At 39.2% G+C, this 21270-nt stretch overlaps 2 protein-coding genes across 2 annotated transcripts; one reads left to right on the forward strand and one right to left on the reverse strand.

Moving 5' to 3' along the window:
- Positions 1 to 3746: 3746 nt before the first annotated feature.
- Positions 3747 to 6800, forward strand: LOC110969689 (acidic mammalian chitinase-like). Its single transcript, XM_022219828.2, is given in 12 exon segments — positions 3747 to 3771; positions 3909 to 3938; positions 4016 to 4217; positions 4336 to 4392; positions 4464 to 4591; positions 4594 to 4628; positions 5324 to 5448; positions 5537 to 5660; positions 5761 to 5943; positions 6036 to 6155; positions 6244 to 6382; positions 6467 to 6800. Coding segments are annotated over 12 exon segments (1416 nt in total). The 3' UTR covers positions 6715 to 6800.
- Positions 6801 to 8003: 1203 nt separating this feature from the next.
- Positions 8004 to 20182, reverse strand: LOC110946499 (sodium- and chloride-dependent neutral and basic amino acid transporter B(0+)-like). The gene is made up of 15 exons (XM_051948685.1): positions 19636 to 20182; positions 15335 to 15479; positions 15110 to 15241; positions 14284 to 14475; positions 13997 to 14030; positions 13772 to 13904; positions 13476 to 13616; positions 12855 to 12990; positions 12524 to 12616; positions 12300 to 12425; positions 11992 to 12110; positions 11797 to 11896; positions 10064 to 10173; positions 9193 to 9360; positions 8004 to 9063 (listed from the first exon to the last, which is right to left on the reverse strand). Exons 1-15 carry the CDS (start codon positions 20164 to 20166, stop codon positions 8932 to 8934), a joined length of 2292 nt encoding a protein of 763 aa, XP_051804645.1. The 5' UTR covers positions 20167 to 20182; the 3' UTR covers positions 8004 to 8931.
- Positions 20183 to 21270: the final 1088 nt, after the last annotated feature.

The following is a 21270-nucleotide window of genomic DNA, read 5'->3' on the forward strand; positions in this document are numbered from 1 at the left end:
ATAAAGTTTTGATTATAAGTAATTGAACAACATTACTGAACAACTGTAAAGCAGATTAGAAGAGAGAGAGAGAGAGAGAGAGAGAGAGAGAGGAAGAAAAACAAAACAAAAACATAAAATTTAAGAAAAAGAGGGGAGAGAGAATAGAGTGGAGTGGGTTTAGGATGTTTTAAGTATAATATAATATAATATAATATAATACAATGGGGGTGTTGCTATTTGATAAGTAGATTCTGTGTTTGAGATGGAGATCTACTTGTATCTACACATATGTAATCAAATATATGTGCATCCATATATGCACATATTTACATACATACATACACATACCTATATATTCATACATATGCATCCACATATACACATATATTCACACAAGCATACATATGTAAACATGCACCAGGGGTCATTATACTTTATCTGTAGAGGTCAATGAGGGTTACAGAGATATATAGAGAAACATATTTTATGTGTATTCTATCAGCTCCATATCTGTAGAGATTAGTGATAAGACAAACAGAACAGAGCAGTTATCTTTAACCTTAAGCTATCAAAAGTCTCCAATGCCCCCCTTTCTCCCCTTCCCATCTTTCCAAGCGCCCTTCCCACACCCTTCCCTTGTATGCTTTCACTCTTAAGTTGTGTTTAGTTGTACAAATTGAAGTATCTATTGCTCTGATCTTTTGCCAGCAAGATATGATATCAGGGGCATCCAGGTCTTATTGAATTGTGGTATTCTATCTTTCAAAGTATATCTTATCCTCTCCAAGTGGAGAGTGTTCTAGTTCGATCAGTTAGCCACATCTTGGAAGTGGGGGCTTTGGTATTCTTCCAGTGTAGAAGTATCAGCTTCTTAGCTGTTATAAGACTATAAGAAAGAAAGCCTTGTTGTGTGTTACTTAATTTCCTAGATGCTTCCGATGTGAGGAGTATAATAAAGGAAGGCTCCGGCTCAATAAGAATATTTAAGACTTCAGACAAAATGTGGTGGATATCAGACCAAAAATTTTGTATTTTTGGACATAATACAAAATTGTGGAGAAGATTTGCCACCGGGGCATGGCATTTATCGCAAATAGGCGATATTTGGGGATATATGGCATACAGTTTCTCCTTGGAGTAATGGAGCCTGTGTAGAATCTTAAACTGGATAAGACAGTGTCCTGCATTTTTTGAACAAGTAGCTATATTTTCAAGACTCTCTTTCCACAGATCGTCTGGAAGGGTCATACCGAGTTCCTCTTCCCATCTGAATTTGAAAGCTTCAAATGGAGGAGAGCAGACAGACAATATGGCGTTATAGATGCGAGAAATTAATTTACTTTCATTAGGGGAGATTTTCAGACAATCATCTATTATAGAGTTTGGTTTAGTTTTAAAGTCTTTTAGGTGTTCTCGTATGTAATTCCTCACTTGTAAATATCGGAAGAAGTTGTTATTCCCAAGTCTGTATTTAATCTGCAGTTGTGCAAAGGATGCAAAGACACCATCTATGTATAAATCGCCAATACAGTGTATACCCATTCCGCTCCATGTGGAATAGACTCCATCAAGATAAGAGGGGGCAAAAGTGGGTTTTTTATGGATCGGTAGTGCTAAGGATAGAGATTCAAGATTAAGATTGGATTTGATTTGTTTCCAAATACGTATTGAGCAGTGAATTATGGGATTGTTATTATACAGTGTCCTATTAATCCTGGTTGGGGCGAGCAGTATTGTGCCTATGGAATATGGGTGGCAGTCTTCTTTTTCCATCTTGAGCCAGTTAGGTGAAGGTAGTGAGGTGTCTAGCCAAAAGGTAAAGTTTCTAATGGCTGAGGCCCAATAATAGTGCATAAAATTTGGAAGAGCTAATCCACCTTTGATCTTTGGTTTACAGAGATGTTTTTTTGCCAATTCTATGGGTTTTATATCTCCATAGAAAAGGAATTATTAAGGAATCTAGGTTTTTAAAAAAAGGATTTGGTGAGGAATATTGGGATATTCAGAAATAAGTATAATAATTGTAGGAGAAAGATCATTTTTATAGCGTTAATTCTTCCAATTAAAGAGATTGGTAGAGTATTCCAGAATAGTAGTTTAGTCTTCAAATTTTCTGGAAGGGGATGAAAGTTTGCTTGATAAAGAGAGTGATATTGTTTAGTAATCTTGATCCCTAAGTAGGTAAGTTGTGTCTGGGAAATTTTAAATGGGAAATTATTGAGGTATGCCAGGTTCCTTATCTGGACAGGCATAAGGACACTCTTAGTCCAGTTGATTCGGTAGCCAGAGAAAGTTCCAAATAGATTAATTTTATCCAGTAGTATTGGAATAGTTGCTTGTGGATGAGTTATATATAGAAGAATATCATCTGCATATAAAGATATTTTGTTAGTTGAGTCTTTCTGTCATAGCCCTGGACCTGAGGATCCAATCTTATGCTTTGGGCAAGGGGTTCGATAGCAAGAGCAAAAATTAAGGGGGAAAGGGGGCACCCCTGTCTTGTCCCTCTGTGTAAGCTAAAAGGGGAGGATAACGTACGATTTGTGAGGATGCGAGCCGTAGAGTTTTTGTAAATAAGCTTTATTAAAGAGATCATATTGATACCAAGATTGAATCTATGAAGAACTTCAAATAGATAGTCCCACTCAACCTGGTCAAACGCTTTCTCAGCGTATAATGAGAGTATAGCCAGGTCATTCTGCATTACTCTCTTTGTATATATAATATTGAAAAGTCTTCGGAGGTTGAATGTTGAGTTTCTATTTGGAATGAAGCCTGTCTGATCAATATGGACTATTTTTTCCAGCAAGGGGGAGAGCCTATTGGCTAGTATTTTAGCAAATATTTTTCCATCAACATTAAGCAACAAGATGGGTCGGTAAGCACTCACTTCTTGTGGGTCTTTTCCTTTTTTGTGAATGACTGTAATGACTGCCTCACTTAGAGTGGGTGGTAGATTACCGATTGATTGGGCATGTTCATAGACTCTTAGCAGATAAGGGGATATGGTTAGGTTGAGTTTTTTATACAATTCAGATGGCATTCCATCTGGACCGGGCGTTCTATTATTTTTAGTGCTACAATAGCATTCTGGACTTCTTTGACACTAATCTCAGAATCTATATTCTATTAAACATTATAAGTCAGTGTTAATAAAGATTTAGAGAGATAAAACACATCGAGTAAGACTAATTTCACAGTCCACAGCACAGTAGTCACAAAATAACTGATTGACGTCCAAGGACAAAAAGGGCAAAAAGGACAAAAAGCCTCTTTCCAAATGAAATTACATTAATCCATGTCTAGGGAAGATAAGGCATGTCGCATAGTACAAGCGAGTAAACATTGTTATCAAACAACTTGTGAAAGTAGGTGGAACCCAAATTATAAGGATTTTTCATTTTAAAAATTGTTACAGATGTTTGAAATATGAATTTACCTGTAACAGGTTACTCACAATGCTGAAAATGTAGTGGAAGAGTGAAGCAAAGAGTAAAATTAAGAACTTCAGTTTAACTATAAGCAGTGGTACTAACCTTGAAAATATCTAGTTTCATCAAAGCAATTCTTTATCAAAAGGCACATGAAAGATATCAAGTTATCAGTGCTCCCTGTAAAAGTATGGAACATGTCTAGACCAAACAAATGTATGACTTAAAATATTCATTGCTGATAAGTAGATCAAACATATTTTGCAGATAATGCAGACCAACTGAGGGTTTTATATGAGTCTGTAGGTCCTCAGATTTTTGTGCAGAGGCAATATGGGCAAGCTACTCATCTGTGTCGGTAAAGAAACTTTGTCAGACTCTATTACAACCCATTTCAACAAACTCTGCTAACATGGAAAATGCAGACTGATAATAATTAAAAGGTTCACCTGCCTCCTCTTCACTCTCTTTAATCTTGTCTTTTTGTCTCTGCAGGATTGGCTCTCCTGCTGCATGTGCAGCTTGGTAATTATATCCTCTCTGTGCTTGTGTGATTTGTGCTGTGATATTTTAGTGGTGACTTAATCTTTCATGTGCTGCAGGATCATTCTACATCCTCACCTGCTATTTTACTAACTGGGCACAGTACCGTCCCGGAGCAGGACTGTATCTGCCCACCAACATTGACCCATGTCTCTGTGACCACCTCATCTATGCCTTTGCTGGAATGGATAATAACATGATCCAGACCACTGAGTGGAATGATGAGAAACTCTACGGACAGTTTCAGGCCCTGAAGAACCAGTAAGTGCCCACAAATACTCATAGTGATAGTGTGATTCCTGCACACATACAAACACATGTTAAATACATGCAGGCAGAGCAAAGACTGTAAGGTTAATGTAGATGTTACTATCTACAGAAACAGCAACCTGAAGACTCTGCTGGCCATCGGGGGATGGAACTTTGGTACTCAGAAGTAAGTAATGCTAAATTCAGGATCAATGCTTGCAGGACATGTCGAAACACTGACCGCCCTCCTGTCTTCAGGTTCACAGCTATGGTTTCCAGCTCTGCCAACCGTCAGACCTTCATCAACAGTGTGATCAAGTTCCTCCGTCAGTACCAGTTTGATGGTCTGGATGTAGACTGGGAATATCCTGGCTCTAACGGCTCCCCCCTCAGGATAAACAACTCTTCACAGTCCTGGTTCAGGTAGATCATACTGCTACTCAGTTTCTGACTGCAGATGTATTCAAGTTGGCTGAAGCCATTTTACTTGTGATTGCAGTCACTGCAGCTATTATTGGAAACAAGAAATGGTTATAATATTTAAAAAAAAAATGTTGATCAAAAACCATTAAAACAAAGGTTGTAATCTAGAAAATGTAAACTTTTCAACAACATTTAGTCCAGTTCTAATAAATGACAAGAAGTCTTCATTGGGCTGTTCTTACAAGCTGCAACTGTCACATAAGAAAATAATTCATTCAGCTTTCCCAAATCTTCATATTCGTCAAATCCTAAGATTTCAGCTACCTGAGAAAACATCCATCAGTGATCTCGGAGACCCAGTCATCTGTTCATGTGTGGTTGATGGACACCCCACATAACAATCACTTCTCTGAAATTTAACTTTCAATGTATCATGTGCATTGAATTGTTATTATATGATGCCATATATTTATATTTTCTAATGCAAGGCTGGATACAATTCTCTACACGTCATTTTCATTCCCAGGTTGTAGAGGTTGGACGTTGTGATTTTTGCCAAGCTTCTATCATACTCAGTAACTTTCAGCATCCTTGAAGTTTCAGAGCGGGCGACTGCAGACCTTGATTAACCCCAAACCCAAAGAGCTGTATAAATGTAAATGTGTTCGGCTGAACTGCTCCCCTCTCCTCTGTAGGAGCTGATGAGCGCCTTTCAGGAGGAGGGCAAGGAGACCAACCGTCCTCGCCTGATGCTGACTGCTGCTGTCTCTGCTGGGAAGGGAACCATTGACTCTGGATACCAGATTGCTCAGATTGGAGCGTATGTACATGAGCAGTCACCTGCTAACATCAGATATCCTCATATTCATAGCCCTTTATCAACATTAGCCCTCGTGTTTGTTTGCCAGAGTGCTGGACTACATTCATGTTATGACCTATGACTTCCACGTTTCTTCGGCACATACTGTCGGAGAGAACAGTCCTCTGTATGAGGGCCCTGCTGACCAGGGCTCTACCATCTACTACAATGTGGTCAGTGAGGGCATCGTTCACAATGCCGTCCTGCTTTAAAGTAACAAAAATAAGTCCACTGTGGAACAGTTGGTCACACCTATCTGTACTACATGTGTAGGACTATGCTATGAACTACTGGAAGAACAACGGGGCTCCAGCTGAGAAGCTTCTGGTTGGTTTCCCTACCTACGGCCACACCTTCCGTCTGGCTTCCTCTAACACAGCTGTTGGAGCTCCTGCCAGTGGACCTGGACCTGCTGGAGCATTCACCCGCCAGACCGGCTTCTGGGCCTACTATGAGGTTTGTGTTTCTCTTTTCTAAATCTTTTGTAAATGCATATAAAACACAGAACAACACGGACATATTTCCTTAAATGTCTTTCTTCCTTTCAGATCTGTTCTTTCCTGAAGCAAGGAGCCACACAGGCTTGGGACAGCGCTCAGCAAGTTCCATACGCCTACAACCAGGGAGTGTGGGTTGGATATGACAACATTAAGAGCTTCCAAGTTAAGGTACGAAGATGTATTTCATGACTTAAAGTCCTGTGAGAAATGTTTATGTCTCCATGAACACTTGGTTCACCTTTCATTTGCTGTACAGGCTCAGTGGTTAAAGCAGAACGGTTTTGGTGGAGCCATGGTGTGGAGTCTGTCTCTGGACGACTTCAGTGGGACTTTCTGTGGCCAGGGACGATATCCTCTGATTAACACTATCAAGAGTGGACTAGGAACTGGACAATGTATGCCTGAACACACTTTTACATTTTCTACCAAACATATCGAGGCTGTTTCAGTCTATTAACTTCTTTGATTTTTGACATCAGCCTGCGGTTCTCCCTCGAACCCCATACCTCCAGTCGCACCATCCCAGCAGCCCCAGTCTGGCGGTGGCAGTGGCAGCAGTGGTGGCAACACAGGCTCTGGCTTCTGCACTGGCAAAGCTAACGGACTCTACCCTGATCCAACCGACAAGAACCAATTCTATGAGTGCAACCAAGGACAAACCTACATCCAGCACTGTGGTGTTGGCCTGGTGTACGATGGCAGCTGCAAGTGCTGCAACTGGGCTTAAATAGTTCCTAATATGACTTTGTTCTGACTGTTCTCACTGGTTATGAGCTGGGTCAAACATCTGCCAGCAATGTCCATCCTAGACCGGTTCTGTAGTGCCTGTCACTCATCTAACTTCAATAAATATGGCATATAATGCAATGTCAGATCTCCAGTGATTTTGTGAGAATCTTTTATGCTTATAGTCATAAATCTGCAAAGCAGAATGAAGGTTTTGCTGATAATTATCTTTGAACATCAATCATCAGTGACAAAATGCTTATTCATCTTTTCACTCTCCTTATGTATAGCAAGACAGCAAGAAAATGGACTGTAGAGCAAGTCAAGATAAACAAGTCTATTAAAAACAGTAATAGTCACAACACACACATAAAGCCATGACAAATATCAACATAAAAGCAGTAAAAATATGGCAGAAGAAAGACAAAGGCAACAACAGAGACTTTTTTTGACAATCTACTTACGGAAAATATAGATAACGCTCATGAAGCCCTATTCCCATCGTAACAAGTGCACACACAACTACTTTGTACATACATTTTATTGTTATTTGTCAGCACAAATACTGTCTAAGTGCCTTGTTCCTTCAGTGTGCCTGCTCTAAATAAAATGAGGAAAATAAAATAGAAGGAAGATGAAAGGAAACAAAAAAGCACAGCCAAGAAAGAAAACCTCTGGATACTTTCTAATAATATCTCAACATAATATTTGCAAGCAAAATAATGCATCACTGTTATCAAAGTTCTGTTTGATAATAACAAACTGTCTAAATATATGTTATGCATTTCAATACACAGAGCTTTAAAAATACACTGTGAATGTTTAAAAACAGCAAATGTACTTTTAACTACATATTTGAATATATTTATATTTAAATGAGCAGAACAGCATTGAGAGGGTGTTGTATTCTAAATTAGCTCTCTCTGTTGAACTAGTCATTTATTGGTGTTGAGATTTAATACAAATGCTGATGAGCTTCTAAAACATTCATTAATCATTCTAAAGAATGTGTATCTGTTCTTTGAGGTACTGCTGGCTACAATCACAGCACCACAGGCTCACTCAGATCGTTTTCTTATTCAAAAAGCACAACACAAATGCATGCCGCTGAACACGACAAATACACCCTAGATCTGCTGGCAAAAATTTACTGAGTCGCTTTATTGCTATTTCTAACAATAAAGCCCAGTAACCAACGTCATCACCAATGTGATCCTAAATAAGGAATTCGGGCCTTTTTAAAAAGACTATATACATGCAAAACCTTTGTTTAGATGTGATTTTGTAGTGATGCGAGAGTAGCTATTTTTGTTTGAGCAATTAAATATTAACTTTTACATTTTGAATCCTATATGATGCAAAAGACATTGAGCAAACACAGTAAAAAAATTGCTTTTGTGGACCAAGAAGGCATTAATTTGCTACTATGTGTAACACAATGGAGCTAAACTGGAAGGAGAGTGGTCAGAAAGAAACAGAGGAATAGGGCAATAGAGGACAATGGAATACATTTGAACTAATTTGGCTAAATTGCAAGAAAAGATCTTCATTTAAAAGGCACAAAGTGTAGTCGTTGTAGCCTGGATTTTTTAAGGCCCAATATCCACCAGATGGAGCTCTTGAAAGAACAATGACACAAGGGACCCTTGAGCTCTAAGCAGCGATGACCACCTGATGTGTTGACAGAATCTGAAGAGTTTGATCTAAGACAATCTTGATGAGGGTATATCGAATTTCTCTCGGGATTAATGAAGTATCTATCTATCTATCTATCTATCTATCTATCTATCTATCTATCTATCTATCTATCTATCTATCTATCTATCTATCTATCTATCTATCTATCTATCTATCTAGATTAAGAAGATAAACTGTGGTGGAATTCAAACCATGTCACTCGTGAAGTCACAGACAATTGGTGTTAGAAAGCTGACACTAGTGCATTATATGTTGAAAAGGAGATAGCTGAAAAGAAGACAACTTAAACACACCAGCCAACGATCTAAATACTGTAAATGGATAACAGCAGAATACAGATTAGTCTAATGTAGCAGACATGTTGTGACCCATATTTTGTCTGTTTATACATCCAAAGCCATGAGCTGCATGTGACATTTAGTTGTGCATTCGATTTTAAAATGTTCCTTCTGAGTATCTGACATGAACAGTGTATTTAATATATCAGGGTGTAAACACTGTCATGTACTAGATGTTATATTTACATTTTCTTATCTTCTGTTTTATCATCTGATACAGTTTCTTCAGCAGCCATGTTTTTTGAGTAGCGTTCTCCTCTGTGGATGTCCAGGTAGGGATGCCATTCCTCAGATGGAGAGCACAACGATATCACCTGTAGAGGGCAATGTACAGTTAAAATTACACATATGAGATAGGATGTAGTGAGGCATCACTGCCTGAAATTTACACAAGAGAAACTTCTCTTTTAAGATTCTTTAATCATACGAGAAAACAAACCCACCTTACAGAGGTTTCGCTTTGCTTTTATCACTTTATACAAAGTAATGACAGGGATCCAGATGAGGATGAATGCAACCATGCACCAGCCCAGAGCCAAACCCCAGGCTGGGTACTCCACTTTTCCATAGGTGGGGGGCACAAAGATGACCAGAGACCACACCAGGATCACCTGCAGAGCAGAGCCAGCGCTAATCAGAGCATCAGCTGTGTTCATACAGATCTGCAGAGCTGGGTACAAAAACTGAGATAATACTGGCAGTGCCATAAAGTTTGAAAAATGGAATGAATGAGATTGACAAAGTCAACTCACAGAAAAAAACTACTTTTGATGAGCACATCTCTTTGACTGACATGACAAATGGTAAGTTAATGGCCGCTGGCAACATCCTCCATGAAGAATAAAAGTGAAAGACGCCTACATTACTGGCGGTCACTAGAAAATGTGTGTGTCCTTTCGGTTTTGGTTTCAGGCTTAATAATGAAGTGACATGAAGTGGCTCTTCAGTCTCATTATTTATAAAGCTGGTTTGCAAATTGCATAACCACTGCTACAACAGTAATCATTTCACAGACATGGGCAATGAGCACTGGATTTTCACCAAAAATTTTTATCTGCTTGTAAAGCATTTCACTATGTATTCAAAAAATGAAGTGAATCTAGCTCTTTACAAAACCATTGTGGTAAAAGGCTTTACAAAAAGAGGACAAAACTAAAAAATAAGCTCTTAACATCGATATCAAATTTATAGTTTTTACCAAATAATGAAGCCTACAAAAAGACCTTGTGACCTGGCAGTTGGATGTTTTAAAAAGTAGAGTGTCTGCTTTCTGCAACAATATTAAAAAAAGAACAAAAATGAGATTGTATTCACCGCTATGATGCAGGGAGTGAGGAAGAGCCAACAAGCTCTCCACCACAGCCAGAAGCAAAAGCTCTTTTTTCCAATCATCATCTCAATGTCTTTGATAAAACGGTTCACGCCTGTAATGAAGGAGAAGAAATCAGGGCAAAAAAGCAATCTGTCTTCTAATGCAAATGGCAAAAGACTTTATTAGTCAAGCAGCCAATCAGGTGTTTGCCAGGGTGTCAGCAATGCTATTGCTTCATTGTAGAAAATCAGCATTAAAGTGGCATAATGGTAATATGTAGTTATTGGGATTTCTGTTGATTCTCATATTCATTTGCCCTCAGCTAAAAAAAACACTTCCTGTTCCCAAAGTGGATTATTTTCTGATGTATAGAATGAGTGAGTTTTGTAATATTCCATATTTCATGCTAGAAAAGATTTTCTTCTACAAAGCAGAGTGCTAATCCAAGCATCTAATAGATAACTGTATTAGAAAAATGGATAAAAGAAAGAATATCTCAGTTTTTGGTGTCAAAGAAGATAAACAACACACATTTTACCTTCTTATTTATTTCACATAACAATAGAAATGTGCTTTAGTGTTTCAGCACAAAGCCTTTATCAGTGTTATTATTTTCTTTTTTTATTTACTGTCACCAATAAATCCAATGAAAAGATCCAAACCACCAATGAATTCATCCTACAAGTATTTTGTGTGTAGCCAAAGTCTCATGTGAGTTATTGTTTGTGTCACAGACCTTAACCACTGCCCAGCAATCATGATTAAATACCAGTGAACAACACTTGCAATAGCTAAAATGTGCACTGTAGTTAATCTCACTTGCTCTCTCCTGCTCTGTACCTACCCCACCTGCAGCTTAAAATACTCCCCAACAGTTGTCCTATTTCTTCCTGTTAAGCAATTTGTGTTAAAGCTACAGCGTCTGGCTTGTACTGGAGATAATTTAGTTCTTCTAGGCAGTGTTGGTTGTTCAGTCCACCACTTTGGTGCAGACTGAAAAAACTTAACAGCAACTGGATTGTCAAGATGAAGCTCAGCTCCATCTGTCACCAACTTAAAGTCACAGTTTTCATTTTTCACTAACACTCTAGTGAGCCTCAATATTTGAAGATGCGACAGTTTCACTCAAAGCTAAGATCTTAGTGGATAAGCGTAGTTATTTCAGATAACCAGATAGACCAGAAGTAGCAGAACTCTCCTTTCTGTTTGAAAATTTTCAGTGATATTTCTTTTCCTTGACTGACCAAAGCTTTAGACACACCGCTGACACAGACTGTGATAAACACATGCATATATATGTACACTACTGTTCAAAAGTTTGGGGTCACCCAGACAATTTCATGTTTTCCATGAAAACTCACACTTTTAATCATGCACTAACATATTTGCATAAGAGTTTTCTAATAATCAATTAGCCTTTTTACACCATTAGCTAACACAATGTAGCATTAGAACAGAGGCGTGATGGTTGCTGGAAAGGTTCCTCTGTACCCCTATGCAGATATTCCATTAAAAATCATCCATTTCTAGCTAGAATAGTCATTTACCACATTAACAATGTCTAGACTTTATTTCTGATTCATTTAATGTTATCTTCATTGCAAAAAAACCTGCTTCTCTTTCAAAAATAAGGACATTTCTAAGTGACCCCAAACTTTTGAACAATAGTGTACACACATGCAATTAAAAGAGCCAAACAATTTCACATATCTCTATGGTCAACTTCTACATTTACCGTATATGTAGCAGAAGCCAGTGATCTCCATGAGAGCCAAAATCAGCATCACCCAGCTGGCAACAAACTGGTCGATTAGAGTTACCCAGTATATTCCTGCCTATCACATAAACACACAAACAAACACATTGAATGAAATCAGGGTATTAACATCAGACAACACAAATTCAGCCACTTTCTGCAGACCTACTGTACCCTTGTCACACATGGAAGGCCCAAGAGGAAGACAATGACACACGTCAGTATAGTCACGACGGCACGTTTGGATGTGAGGATATTAGGGAAGGCATCCAACAGGCATGTGGTGATCACCTCTAATGACAAGAAGAGAGACAACAATAAATAAACTTTTTATGTTCACTGGTTAACAATCATCTGTTGCTTATGATCTTTGGAATTTGTGCTAATTAGTCAAGTATGACACTCAAAGCTACTGGAGTTCATGGCAGCTATAAAAAAAACACTGAAAAGAACATCAGCAAATGTTACAGTAAAGATCTCACCTATTGCTGCAAACTGAGAGTCCAGACCAACAGTCAGCAGCATGAAGAAGAACAAAATGGACCACAGTGGGGAAATGGGAAGTTTAGCCAGAGCGTCTGGATACGCAATGAAAGCCAGACCAAAGCCTGCACAAAGAGCAGATGAAACCAATATCAGGCAAAAATGGAAGCTTTTTGATACGTTTATTTGTTTATTTATTTTGGTGGTATTATAGGCATCTGACCTTCTTTCACCACATTTCCAATAGGCTTTCCATAGACATGAGCCATGTGTCCCAAGATTGAAAAGATGGCAAAGCCTGCAAACACACTAGTGCCTAGAAAGAAAAAATCAGTTTGCCTTCCAGGATTTCACTGTGGCCTAAAGAATATTTAACCAACAATGAAAGATGAAAGAAGAGCAGCTATGAATGACACACAAGGGATCCACAACAAGAATTTTAAAAAAAATCCAGATAGTTGTTTCAGCTTTTATTAATTTAAGAAAGTAATTTAGTTTAATTAGAAACTCTTCATGTGAAATATAACTATGAAAGAGAAACAGTGTATTCATACCATCGTTAATGACAGTTACAACAACTGAATCCAGGAACATGTTGTTGTGGAAGTTGCTGTAAGAAGCAAGGGTTGGAACTCCACCCCAAGCAATGGACAAGGAAAAGAAAGTCTGAGTCGCTGCATCCTTCCAGACCTAAACACATCAACATGTCTTTCAAGACTGAGACAGGACATATTCTACATACTTCATGCATAGTTGTTAGCCATGCTAGTGGCATAACAGTGAGAATGGCCATTATAGTTGTTCAGTTGATCTGTCACTTTGATCCAGACTGAAGTTTCACACAACAACAACAACTGTAGGCTGAATTCCCTTGAAATGGTTTTATTGCCCCCAATACATTGGACTCTCAGCGTCACATTGTTATTTTCGTGGCTATGAAATGCATTCAGTGTATAGTAGGCTGTTAGTAGAAAGTCATATCCATTTCATGTGTGCTACTTTTTTCATTGCATTGTTGAAAATTTCAAGGAACTATAAAGTGAATAGAATTTCACCGCCATTTTCTTTACACTTGTAAACAACAAAATAGATGGAAATAAATGCAGTGTGCCCTATCTAGGTAGTGATTCTGGACACAGGCATGGTGGTATAAACAGGGATTGTTAGGTTCTTACCTGTCCTTCAGTCAGTTTAGTCAGATTGGACTGGGAACCAATATAGAAGTCTATACCATCTCTTGCTCCTTCTAGTGTCACACCTCTGATCAGAAGAATTAAAATCACTAGATAAGGAAATGTAGCCGTGAAGTACACAACCTGGAGAGACAAAGGTCATGAACTCAAACTCACTCATGGACACGCTGAAAATCTGAGTTTTATATTCCATTGTATAATAAATCAGATTCACCAAATTCCTGTACTGCAGGAGGAACTGTGGTCAAGGACCCGATCTGAGCTGGATGTTGACTCACTTTTCCTGATGACTTGATGCCTCTGATGAGTGCTGCAGCAACAATGATGGAGCTCAGCAGCAGACAGAGAGCCAGGTGCCAAACTACTGGTCCTGTTTCATCCAGACCACTGGACCTCTGCAGAGCAACATGACTGAGAACAAAGAGGCACGTTGATCTGTGGAGCCACATCACTATGATAAGAGTGTGCGTTTGTGCTTGTTTGTCTGAGTGTGTGGTTCTTACTCCCAGTACTGCTCACTTGGGCTCTCCACTGAAACTGTGATCTTGTTAGATGAAGGACAAGTGATGTTTTCCTGAGTCCAGTTGGTCATCAAAACACCACTCACATTACAATACGCTAGAGGAGGAGAGAGGACAGCTGAGCGCTTGCCAAGAACATCAGTGTATGTGATGGATGCGTATACCTGCAGTGTTTACATTGTTTGGGTTTCTGTGGTGGGATGCTGATAAGACCTTGAACTGCACATACCAAGTGCTTTATTCCAAATCAGTTCACTCAAAACTGAAACTGGAACAACAGTGATAGAGAGGAGAAGCACCTTTAGGTAAGTTGCTGCATTTTCTGTCAGCCCAGCTGGAGCAGCTGGACCACGGCAGAGGAAACTGCATGGAGGCGAACATGTAGTACAGGCTGTAGGCGATGATGACGTTATAGTAAATTGATATGAGTGCATTCACCATAACCATTGACAAGCCAACACCTGCAGAAGATAATAAGTTACAATGCATTTATATTAAATCATAAGGCAATGAAAAATGTTCAAAACTAGTGACTCAACTAATGCCTTTAACCATTGACTCTTGTTTTCTCTCTCCTGTGTTTACTACTCAGTGGATGAAAACTGTCTCCACTGCAAACACTAGTAATACTCACTATTAAAAAACATCATTATTTTTATTACACTTTTGTTCAGTGCCTCATGGTAATGTTTATTAACTACCGAAACTACAGTGGTGCTAATTTCATCTTTTATGCCATCAAACATTTGGTATTAATTCAAACCTTGATTAGACATTGTTCTTTAGATCTAAAACAGATAATAAAATAGTTGATTCAACTATTGATAGAAAATTTGATCATTTCATTGTGGTCACAACTGCCAAACTTTTCACTAAATGTCAGTCTCTCCAATAACTTGCAATAACAACTTACTGTCACCTATAAGGCCGATAAATGTCATCATTATTTAAAAAATTTGACCAAAAATAATCATTAACTTTAAAAAAAATATGAAACATCAGCATAAACAAATATGGGAAAATATCACGTCACCTCATATTTACTATATGAGTCTTAAACCTGATGGTATTTCGAGGTGTTTCTGTCAGACTGACCCTGCAGCACTGGAACTGCTCTCCACATGTTGATGGGACCTTGGCTGCAGAACTGACCGATGGCGCTTTCCAAGAACAAAAGAGGAATTCCACACAAAACCAACATCAAGAAATAGGGAATGAGAAAAGCACCTGTTCAGAGGAAGAAGAGCAACTTCTCATGATATTCATAATCCAACAATGCCATCCAGAGTTTTCTTCTCAATGCTGATGTCAAACAATTACCTCCTCCATTCTTATAGGCCATATACGGAAATCTCCAGATATTTCCTAAACCGACAGCATAACCGATCATAGAGAGAATGTATTCTGTTTTGTTGGTCCAGTTTCCACGGTCAGGATTCTCATCGCCATTATCCACATGAGTGTCCTGCTGTAAACACAGATTCTGGTGTTAAAAGGCTTTAATTAATCTGTACAGTATGTGTGATTTCAACAAGGAACGTTTCCAACAAACACACCATGCAGACACAAACACACTGGATAGAATAAACATAGCTAACATTCACAGCTCTGTGTGTTTGCTGGAAACTTTACTGTTGGACCTTTCATGAATGAATCCCTCAGAAGATGGTTACCTGCAGCCTCCCGTCACTGATGTCAGTCATCGTGTTGACACACTGTGAGGGTGAGTCAGTGCAGTCAGCAAACTCTGAAAGATGAATTCACTCCCTCAAGGAAAAGCTCTACAGACACTGTCCATATTGGAATATCTTTTTTTCCCCCCAAAATGCTGATGAACTTTCCTAATTTTATCATGTTAATGTAGGTGGAAGGCTATGAAGGCTTAAATCAAACTCTGTTATGCAACAGACTAAGCTGTACATCTATCCATCTTTTCATGAGTGTAATGCTGAAAACACAGATTCTGGCACTAAAAGGCTCTAATTAATCTGTACAGTATATATGTTTTCAACTAGGAACATCTCCAACAAATACAAATAGGATATAATAGACACAGAAACAAAATAAAACACATTAGAAGTTCTCCTATACCAAGAATGTTTAACATCATAAAAATCTGCATTTTCAACATTTCAAAACATGTAGTCATATATATTCAGCTATGGATCTCAGCAGACTCACCCGACCAGTGAGAGCAGGAGGATCCTTGGAAATATTTAAGATATATTTCCACATTTTCGCTCCATCTGCTTTTGATGGTCTGTTGTTGGAATTTCAAATTGCCCAAGTCTTTGTTGAGCTCACAAAACTGTTTTTCTGCCAGTGATCAAGTCTGGTCTGCTTGAAGGTGAGCCTGCAGAGGGTAAAAACAATGGACAACCAATTGAATATAAAATTGAATGTTTAAATTAATACATTTGTAAAATGTCAATGCGAAATTTCACAGACTTTGGAAGCTTTTCAAAAATAGCTACAATAAAATTTGAGATTCGTATTTCAGAAAAAAAAATGAATAAAAAATGTAGCAATTCACATCTATGTTTCTGATTTATGGCAATTTCTAATGAAATTATGTTTAATCAACATGGTAAGCATGAACACAAGTTTTTACATTTATTATTCATAAAAATTAAGTTGTCTTAACTAGTGTTTCCATGTTTTTTACAGAGGATTTTTTAGAGCTATGTACTTGAGTATTAACACACATTTCCAAGTTGACAAACTTACAAATTAAGTTACATCAATGTTAAGTAAGTAGCAGTGACGTGCGGTAAGGTTCACGGCTGGTGAGGCACTGACTCCTCAGGAGTCAGATTTACGATTGTAAGAACTGAAAAAAGCATCTTATTTCACTATTCATCCAACAGCATGCAACTACTGATAATGCTTCATATCCCATCAGCATTCCTCTTTCAATTACACTCACAAACCATCACAAACATATACACAGGAACATATTTGTCCTACAAAGAACTATGGATAGAGCACCCATCTTGTGTTTTAAGCAATTCATCCATCCATCCTCTATACACCGTTTTATCCTCACTAGGGTCGCGGGGGGGTGCTGAAGCCTATCCCAGCTGACTCGGGCGAAGGCAGGGGACACCCCGGACAGGTCACCAGCCCGTCGCAGGGCTACATATACAGTATATTTGGTGGAATATACCTTTAAAACTACACATACTTGAACACAAAACAGCATTTTTTGGGGAAAAAAACCTTTGTTGTTAAGACAGAAAGTGCTATCTGAGTGGAATAAACCTTTAACCTTTACATATTTTGAGAGAAAGTAGTATTTTGGTGGAAATAAGCCTTTTAAACCTTTAGTTGTTCACACAGTTCAGTTCAGTTCAGCTGAGTCAATTTCTAAACAATAAAAACTCAAAATGTCAGAATCACATCACTTCACAGCTTTACTCCCCAAAGAAGAATGTATAACTGCGTCTAGAAATCCTGGAAAGCTGTGCTTGCACTAGCCATTCGCCACTTCGCCATAGGCAAAGCCTTCCTCAGGATGGCGAAGCCATTTTTAGCATCTTTAGCCACGGTGACGAACGAGGCTGGCTCTACGCAGGGGCGAGAGGGGGCAGTGCCCCCTCAAATAAATGTCTTGCCCCCTCAAATTAAAATTTTAGAAGTTGAGAAAGCACATTTTTAATATACTCACAAAATTAATACATTATAAGTTGACAAAATTATCTACAGTAGCGGAAAAATCCGCCTAAAAGGGGACACGAACACGATATAGTCTCAGCTTCGTCTCATCTCTCTGTCCCTCCGCTCCGCTGTGTGTGTATTCACAGGCTGGTCACCGCGCACACACACACCTCCCCTCAGCCCTCAGTAAACATCCAATCACTCAGCCAATCCGAAAAAAGGATTCGGACTAACCCTGGGAAGGCGTACAACAAGGAGGACAAGGAGAGGGTGATCGAAGAGTTGAAAAATCATTTTAAATAGAAAGATACTGAATTTTTTTAAAATAAAAATATCATATGTACAACAAATGGTGAATGCTGGGAAGTAATATTGAACATAATTTTTGGCCTCAAAATGCACCAGAATGCAAGAAAAGGACTCCATTTTTTCAAAATTTTGCGCACCGCAGTACAGATACTAAAAAAACATGGCTAAATGTGGCTAAACATAATTCTACCACTTTAGCCACAGTGGCTAGAGACAAATTTCCCCTAGTGCAAGCACAGGGAAAGCACAACATCATTTGAAAACAGCAGGGCATGTGTCACTTGGCAGAGCAATTTCCAGGCATCCTCATTCGGAGTTATTAAGGACAGATCAATTCGTGACATTTTCCATCTGCCTCTTAAATCTGACTGTCTGAACATTCTGAGACATGCATAAACATTCTGAGGGTGGAAGTCTGTTTTTATTGTTCAAAGCTGACACCGGTCTATTTGGGATTTGAGAACAAACTGAGATTTTCCTTTCAGGATTCCCTTACGGTTCAAATATTATACTATTGTCATTTAAACATTACCTAAAATGCCTTTAATGTGTGAAAAATGTGCCGGAAGTGGATAAACAGGCTTTTGATTTTTTTTTAATTATCTGAAAGTACTTGATATTAATAAAAATATACAAATACAGTTATAAATATCCATATTTTGTGCTATAAAAAAATTATACAAATGAGACATGGTTGAGCAGAAAATATTCAAACAAATTTCAGATTTCAGCAGTTTATAATAACATTAATCAGAGCATGTCATTATAAGTTATTAAGTGCAGATAGATGAGAAAAACAGTGCCAGTTTTGGTAATTTAACACGCCATTTTCAAAATTAAACAATGCTGAGAAATTTTTAATTGTTTTTAAAGGCATTCGTGCCTCTCAGACACGATCAGATCCAGTCTGGGTGGAATAGGGGAAAGGCTCACTCTCAGGGTAGCCTCCAATGATGTTCTTAGTCTGTTTCGAGCTTTGGTCTTGGTTGTGGCCACAATGGAGAACCCTGATTCACACAGGTATGTAGTTGTGAATGGGAGAAGGAGTTTCAAAGCCCTCAGTGCCAGAATGGGGTACTCCTTTGAAACAACAATCCAGAAGGAGCCTAGGTCCAGTTTGTCCCACTGCCCCTTCAGAGTGCTATCAGTGGAAACTTCCAGAAGCTGTGATTCCAGATGTGAGGGTAAGGCAACATCATTTAAAGTGGGATCCACTGAAAATGGGTCCACAACCCACGTGTCCCTCTCTGGGATCTTGTGGAAAGTATTAATCAAATTTCTCTGCCAGTTGTGTGAGGTGCTGAAGGATTGACTGACTGATGTTCACCTGAGGAGAGTTTTCCAAAATGTCAGACAAAAGTGGAAACATGTCCATTCTCTCTTCCTGGGTCCGTTTAGACCACAAAGCAAGTTTCCTCCTGAAAGCTTGAACTTTGTCTGCAACAAAAAATATGTTGCTATTTCTCCCTTGAAGTGAGATGTTCAGTTGGTTCATGTGTGGAAAAAATGTCACAGAGATAGGCAAGTTTAGCTGTGAACTTGGTGTTGGTATAGTAATGTGCAAGGGGAGATTTTTTCCCAGTGAGGAAAGATAAAACCTCATTCTTCATCTCAAACAAACGCTTGAGGGCGAGTCCTCTTGAGAGCCATCTCACTTCACTGTGACAGAGCAGCTGGACATGATCTGTGTCCAAGCCCTCACAAAGCTTAGCAAAACATCTGGAGTTAACAGCATTATCTTTTATGATGTTGATAGTTTTCACACTTACATCCATCACCTCCTGGAACTCTGGTGACATCCTTTTTGCTGCAAGGCTTTCACGGTGGAGAAAACAGTGGGTCCATGTAGCTTCTGGCGCACGCTCAAGTATCTGCTTGATGACGCCTCGGTGCCTACCAGTCATTGACGCTGCACCGTCACTGCACACCCCAACACAGTTCTGCCAGTCCAGGCCGTTCTCCATGAAGTAGTTATCCATGCAGCGGAAACATTCCTCAGCTGTAGTTCGGGTTGGTAGCTCTCCACAAAAGAGCATGTCTTCTTGCAAACTGCTGTCCCAGTGATAGCGAACAAAAACCAATAGCAGTGCTGCATTTGTTACATCAGTGGACTCGTCTAGCTGCAAAGAGAAACATGGGCTGGTTTTTATTCTCTCCAGAAGCTGATGTTGTATGTCGGAGGCCATGTCAGCAATACGTTGACTCATCGTGTTGTTTGAGAGTGGAATAGTCATCAGCTTCTTTGCAGCAGCCTCCACGATCATCTCACGGCACATGTCCACAGAGGCAGGCAGAACCAATTCCTCTGCGATGGTGAACGCCTTCTTACTCTGTGCCACATGTCTGGCAACGAGGTAGCTGGCTTTTAAAGCACACTTAGCACTGCCAGTCAGCGATATGATAGATTTTTTCTGCATCTGTAGCCCAATCTCTTTTCTCTTAAAAAATCCATCGGCTTTCCAACTAGTTGTGCGTGTTTCCTTTCCAAGTGCCGCCTTAATTTTGAAGGCTTCAGTGCTTTGTTTGATAGCGTAAACCCACACTCCACACACTGCGCCCTCGGCTCTGCCTTGCTAGCTCCATTCACGAAGCCGAACTTAATAAAGTCCGGGTTATACTTGCGCACACATTTTGTTTTTGATGATAGGTTGACTTCACTTATCTTCATTTTTTCGTTTCATAAACTTCTCCATAATGCTGCCGAGACCTTCGTAGTTGACCCATGAGTTAACCTCTTCTACTGTCGCTCCTTTTGGGGTGTTTAAACAACTCGCTGACGTCTCACTGCCACCAAGTGGTGGGAAACTGTATTGCGGTCCTGCGGCCCTCGCGGCCCACATGTGCAGAACTGAAAGTTTTTTGCGGCCCACTAGTCGGCGCTAGAGGCCCATTGGTGGGCCGCGGCCCAATGTTTCAGAATCACTGTACCAAAACATACTGAATAATTCAAAGTGATCCAGAATCCAGGATCCTTTCCGGATTGCCACCAAAATTAAATCAGCTCTTCCTCTTACCATAGTCTACATCCCCTCAAAATTTCACATGAACCTGCCCAGGCGTTTTTGAGTTATCTTGCTAACAGACGGACACACAAACGTCGGGTGTCACATAACCTCGTTGACGGAGGTAATTAAATCCGCCAGTATATTCTTTTACAAATCATTAGTTTTTGTCCAAATTACCGTTTACCTCGTCAGGTTAGCTATCTGGCTTCTCTTACTATGTTCCTAGCTTAATGTGCTAATTTGAACACACACACACACACACACACACACACACACACACACACA

Source organism: Acanthochromis polyacanthus, chromosome 5 (genome assembly GCF_021347895.1).
Source record: "Acanthochromis polyacanthus isolate Apoly-LR-REF ecotype Palm Island chromosome 5, KAUST_Apoly_ChrSc, whole genome shotgun sequence".
NCBI lineage: Eukaryota > Metazoa > Chordata > Actinopteri > Pomacentridae > Acanthochromis > Acanthochromis polyacanthus.